The 6,459-nt window shown below is 50.3% G+C and overlaps 1 protein-coding gene across 1 annotated transcript; it reads left to right on the forward strand.

Moving 5' to 3' along the window:
• The first annotated feature begins 3,149 nt into the window (after positions 1 to 3,149).
• On the forward strand, positions 3,150 to 5,947 carry LOC133107605 (uncharacterized). The gene is made up of 6 exons (XM_061216591.1): positions 3,150 to 3,209; positions 3,553 to 3,830; positions 3,913 to 4,042; positions 4,273 to 4,910; positions 4,963 to 5,487; positions 5,683 to 5,947. Exons 1-6 carry the CDS (start codon positions 3,150 to 3,152, stop codon positions 5,945 to 5,947), a joined length of 1,896 nt encoding a protein of 631 aa, XP_061072575.1.
• The last annotated feature ends 512 nt before the right edge of the window (positions 5,948 to 6,459 follow it).

Raw genomic sequence — 6,459 nt, forward strand, 5'->3', positions numbered from 1 at the left:
GGGCCGTTATTTCTGATGGCAGCCAGTCCTGGAGTGCATTCAAGAGCACCAAAACATGAACTGAGTGTTTTAAAAGGGAAACATGACTGCCTCTCACAGAACATAGTGGCCATTACGTGGAGAGCTACACACCATAGTAACGTAGTAAAATAGCAACAACAGCTGAGTTGGAGACACACTGTCCAAATTCAATGGCACCTCCCATCTTTTCAGACACCATCTCATCACTATTAACAATGTGCCTAAACACACGAAGCCCGCTAAACTGGCGCACAGCACAGGCGACTGTTTTTCATTTTATTTATTTTCCTCTGAAGTTAAATATTATTTGTTACTATATTGACTCAGTCCATTGACAGGTCTAACATTCTTTAGGCGGCTGTAGGGACTCTAAGATTAGAGTCTTGGCAGGGTAGTGAAAGATGAAAAGAGCTCTCCACTGTAAACAAAGTGGTGTTAAATGGAAAGCCATGCATGGGAGAGAATGAATAATTATAATGAAATATGAAAACTAGATTAATTTAAAATTTCACCAAAATATCCATGTTAATGCTAAATTATGAATCTGGGTACACTGTGGCTTCATGCAGGGGCAAAGTTGAAAGGCTGCTCCTGGGGATAAGATGTGGTGAGCAGCATGTCTTTATTCCATAACCCTGCAGGGAGATGTGAGCACCATGTTATCACAGAGCTGTGCGTGAGGTCCTAGCACTGACAATACTGGACACAAAGCCATCTGGTTCTAAGACTTCCCATTATAGCGTTGACCTGACCGGTCTGAGGAGAAAGATTAGTTATACATGACATTACAGTTAGATTTATCCAAAGCTACTTACAGACTAAGCACTGGACAATGTTGGGTTAAGGGCCTTGCACAAACTGCATAGGTCTTATTTAAACACAGCAGCTACACTTGAGGCTTAATGCACCAAACTTCCAGGTCCCAGTCAAGCACCTCTTGTTCTGTTTGTGGAGGTGTTTTTTTTCCAGGAGACTGAATGAGAACCATCAATTGTCTGTCGACTGTAGACTGTAGACTGTAGACTGTACTGTCGACTGTAGACTGTATGCTGTGAACTATCGGGGTAATGGAGCAGTTCCTGTATACACAGACTGATTTTAAAGGATATTTTCTTGGATTGCTGTTTCAGTTTTGTGTTAGGGTAGTTATGTTGTCCGATTTACATTTTCCACATAGTAGGGAACCAGAAGGCGGAAATTATGTTAGTAGATTACCCACCAAATTGGGCAAAATCTCAAAGCTATAGTTATCTATCCAATACACTCAATGATCACTTTATTAGGTCAAATTGTACTCCAGCTTGTAAAAGGTTCAGCTGTTTTTCAGACCAAATATCTGAATGGAGGAAGTGATGTGTTGTGGTATGATTTTTGGTGTTGGACAGGGTGGTTTGAGTATCTCAGAAACTGCTGCTCATTTTCACGCACAACAGTGTTTGAAGAGAATGATGAATATATATATATATATCCAGTGAGCAGCAGTTCTGTTAATGTCAGAGGAGAAGGGCCAGACTGGCCAAAGCTGACAGGAAGGTGACAGTAACACAAGTAACCACATATTACAACAGTGGTATGCAGAAGAGCATCTCTGAACAAGCAATGCTGTGGAGGTGAGGCTACAGCAGCAGAAGACTTAATAAGTCAAAATAGTCCAATATTGGTTCATGATCAGGGTGCTTTTGGGGCAATGGAGAATGCTCAGTCGCATCACTATTTCATAGCGAGTCGTGATTCTATGACTACTTTTCCAATTCAGCTAAACAAATAAAAAGTGGAGTGGAGTAGACCTATTGTTATTTGTGGATTTCAGTTGCATACATTTTGGATGTCTCAGATTTTATTTAATCAAACACATCTTTTTTCCATCTTCTGACCCAGAAATGGCCCTTCATCTCATGTCTCTCATGTCCAGCCATGACTCAAAGCTCATTTCCTTGGTTATTGTGGGCCACCTTCCAAATCGGACTATCCAACTATTTAACTACAAAGGCCATGCAACGGCTCATCCTGGAAAATGGCAGTTTGACCATTCATTCTGTGTCTAATGCGGGTGGTCTCTGTTGTGTGGCTTGTGGAACTGTCATATTGTTGAGCTTAGTTATCTCCAAGGGAAATGTAAAAGAAAACATTGACATCATACAGCCACCACAATAATGATATATTGTTCTATGGTTTTAATCATGTCCTTGTTATTATTTTTTTCTTTATTTTTTGGTATTGTCATTGTGTGGATCTGGAAATAGCATTCCGCTATTGTATGTGTTGTGTGAGTTTAAATGTGGATTGGGTAAACCAAAGCGATCTGTAAAGAGGCTGAGACTGTTCTCATTATTTAGTGAAACTGCTACTTTCTGCATCATGGAGCACAAGTCTCTTTCTAGTGGCAGAGCAGTTTCACAGAGTCTCCATTAAGGATGAGAGTGCTACAGTGAGTCTGGGTTGTGAAGGAGCCTGAAGCTTTTCATTGAAAGCTTATAGACGGAACAAAAAGCCAGGTAACCAGCCTGCAGGTTATGGTTGTGCACTTTACTATATTTACTACTGATGTTCAGCGGTCTGGGGTGTTAGACCTTTGTGTTAATAAAAAACATTTTAATTTGACTATTTCCACATTCAGAAACATGTAGTAAACATGCTTTGAACAAGGCCATTGCAGATCTCTCACTCCCTGTCTCCTTTTGAAGATTCTGATTTATGAAGTGCTACAAGGGTTTTTTTAAAAGTCACTTGGGTGGTGGCTATTTATTTCAGACAGAGAATGTACCTCCGTGGAGTTGAACTCAGTTTCTCCTCAACTGTTTCTCATACGGCCTCAATCCATATGAAAAGTAGTGTTCCTTGTTGCTTGAACTACAACAAAAACCAGGCTTGAAAAGCTATAAGGTTGCAGCTCTTAAATGCCTACATTTTAGTTTATGGTCCATTGCAGAAGCATTTAGGGAATATCAAATCATCTTTGATTCTGTAAGATTTTGTTTTCATTTAGGAAAAATAATTATTATTTAAAAAGTCACAGTTGATAGGTCGGACTGCTTTGGAGACGAGACATAGTTTCTATTAATGGAAAACAGATTTTCTTTTATCATTTATCACTGTCAGTGCAGGATGACTTGCTGTTTTCTGAGTTAATGAATGTCAATCAGTGCATTGTACTCAACAGCAAAGATGAAAACACAATTTTTTCCGAGGTAAGCTCTGTCCAGAATGGCAAACTCCGTCCAGACTGCATTTTGTCATGGAGTTGTAGTTTGTGTCTGTGTGCTGCCATTAGTCACTGCGTCTCCCTGCCAGGAGGCTTATTGGTCCCTTGTGGCACCGGAAACTGATTCAGAAACAGAGACGCTTGTTGTTTTTGGTGTTTTGCGCTGTATTTTATGTCATTTTCCGGAGGTACTGGAATGTGCTCAGTCTTGTGGAGATGGCGGGATTCCCGAACCTTCAGGCTGGATCGAGCCTGTCCCCCAATCACAGCACGCCCTGTACCCTGTCCCCCAATCACAGCCCGCCCTGTACCCTGTCCCCCAATCACAGCCCGCCCAGGACCCTGTCCCCCAATCACAGCCCGCCCAGGGCCCTGTCCCCCAATCACAGCCCGCCCAGGACCCTGTCCCCCAATCACAGATCGCCCAGGGCCCTGTCCCCCAATCACAGCCCGCCCAGGACCCTGTCCCCCAATCACAGATCGCCCAGGGCCCTGTCCCCCAATCACAGATCGCCCAGGGCCCTGTCCCCCAATCACAGATCGCCCAGGGCCCTGTCTCTCAATCACAGCCCGCCCTGTACCCTGTCCCCCAATCACAGCCCGCCCTGTACCCTGTCCCCCAATCACAGCCCGCCCAGGACCCTGTCCCCCAATCACAGCCCGCCCTGTACCCTGTCCCCCAATCACAGCCCGCCCAGGACCCTGTCCCCCAATCACAGCCCGCCCAGGACCCTGTCCCCCAATCACAGCCCGCCCAGGGCCCTGTCCCCCAATCACAGATCGCCCAGGGCCCTGTCCCCCAATCACAGATCGCCCAGGGCCCTGTCTCTCAATCACAGCCCGCCCTGTACCCTGTCCCCCAATCACAGCCCGCCCTGTACCCTGTCCCCCAATCACAGCCCGCCCAGGACCCTGTCCCCCAATCACAGCCCGCCCAGGACCCTGTCCCCCAATCACAGCCCGCCCAGGACCCTGTCCCCCAATCACAGCCCGCCCAGGACCCTGTCCCCCAATCACAGCCCGCCCTGTACCCTGTCCCCCAATCACAGCCCACCCAGGACCCTGTCCCCCAATCACAGATCGCCCAGGGCCCTGTCTCCCAATCACAGCCCGCCCTGTACCCTGTCCCCCAATCACAGCCCGCCCAGGACCCTGTCCCCCAATCACAGCCCGCCCAGGACCCTGTCCCCCAATCACAGCCCGCCCAGGACCCTGTCCCCCAATCACAGATCGCCCAGGGCCCTGTCCCCCAATCACAGATCGCCCAGGGCCCTGTCTCTCAATCACAGCCCGCCCTGTACCCTGTCCCCCAATCACAGATCGCCCAGGGCCCTGTCCCCCAATCACAGCCCGCCCAGGGCCCTGTCTCTCAATCACAGCCCGCCCTGTACCCTGTCCCCCAATCACAGATCGCCCAGGGCCCTGTCCCCCAATCACAGCCCGCCCAGGGCCCTGTCTCTCAATCACAGCCCGCCCTGTACCCTGTCCCCCAATCACAGATCGCCCAGGGCCCTGTCCCCCAATCACAGCCCGCCCAGGGCCCTGTCTCCCAATCACAGCCCGCCCAGGGCCCTGTCTCCCAATCACAGCCCGCCCTGTACCCTGTCCCCCAATCACAGCCCGACCAGGACCCTGTCCCCCAATCACAGCCCGCCCAGGGCCCTGTCCCCCAATCACAGCCCGCCCTGTACCCTGTCCCCCAATCACAGCCCGCCCTGTACCCTGTCCCCCAATCACAGCCCGCCCAGGACCCTGTCCCCCAATCACAGCCCGCCCAGGACCCTGTCCCCCAATCACAGCCCGCCCAGGACCCTGTCCCCCAATCACAGCCCGCCCAGGACCCTGTCCCCCAATCACAGCCCGCCCAGGACCCTGTCCCCCAATCACAGCCCGCCCAGGACCCTGTCCCCCAATCACAGATCGCCCAGGGCCCTGTCCCCCAATCACAGATCGCCCAGGGCCCTGTCTCTCAATCACAGCCCGCCCTGTACCCTGTCCCCCAATCACAGATCGCCCAGGGCCCTGTCCCCCAATCACAGCCCGCCCAGGGCCCTGTCTCTCAATCACAGCCCGCCCTGTACCCTGTCCCCCAATCACAGATCGCCCAGGGCCCTGTCCCCCAATCACAGCCCGCCCAGGGCCCTGTCTCCCAATCACAGCCCGCCCAGGGCCCTGTCTCCCAATCACAGCCCGCCCTGTACCCTGTCCCCCAATCACAGCCCGACCAGGACCCTGTCCCCCAATCACAGCCCGCCCAGGGCCCTGTCCCCCAATCACAGCCCGCCCTGTACCCTGTCCCCCAATCACAGCCCGCCCTGTACCCTGTCCCCCAATCACAGCCCGCCCAGGACCCTGTCCCCCAATCACAGCCCGCCCAGGACCCTGTCCCCCAATCACAGCCCGCCCAGGACCCTGTCCCCCAATCACAGCCCGCCCTGTACCCTGTCCCCCAATCACAGCCCGCCCAGGACCCTGTCCCCCAATCACAGCCCGCCCAGGACCCTGTCCCCCAATCACAGATCGCCCAGGGCCCTGTCCCCCAATCACAGCCCGCCCAGGACCCTGTCTCCCAATCACAGCCCGCCCTGTACCCTGTCCCCCAATCACAGCCCACCCAGGACCCTGTCCCCCAATCACAGCCCAGCAGGTCCCACACCCAGCCAATCCCCAGCCAACACCCACCTAACCCGCACCCACCTCCTAGCTGGACATAAATATTGCTGAAAATGGATGCATCCCCTCCATTTCCTAACCTGGAGGGGTGTAGATATCAGCGATGGTCCCAAAACATTAATAAGGCAAATATTGCTCTTTTTAACTGCCTAAATCTCTTTTATTAAGTGAACTAATTAGCGATAATAACCAGGACTTTCTTTTTCTATGTGAAACCTGGCAATAACCTGATGATGATATGAACTTGATCATCCAGGCCACAACTATGTTACTCGGCCTAGACTGCAATGCAAGTGTGGAGGTGTTGTTTTTTGTAGATTACTTCTGTAACCTTCTGGCAAGTCACATTCTTTCAATTTTCTTCCCCATTTCTTTATTTTATATACAGTGCATCCGGAAAGTATTCAGAGCGCTTCACTTTTCCCACATTTTGTTATGTTACAGCCTTATTCCAAAATGGAATAAATTCATTTTTTTCCTCAAAATTCTACACACAACACCCCATAATGACAACATGAAAGAAGTTTTTAAAATTTTTTAAAAATTTATTAAAAATAAAAAAC

This window comes from Conger conger, chromosome 13 (assembly GCF_963514075.1).
Source record: "Conger conger chromosome 13, fConCon1.1, whole genome shotgun sequence".
NCBI lineage: Eukaryota > Metazoa > Chordata > Actinopteri > Anguilliformes > Congridae > Conger > Conger conger.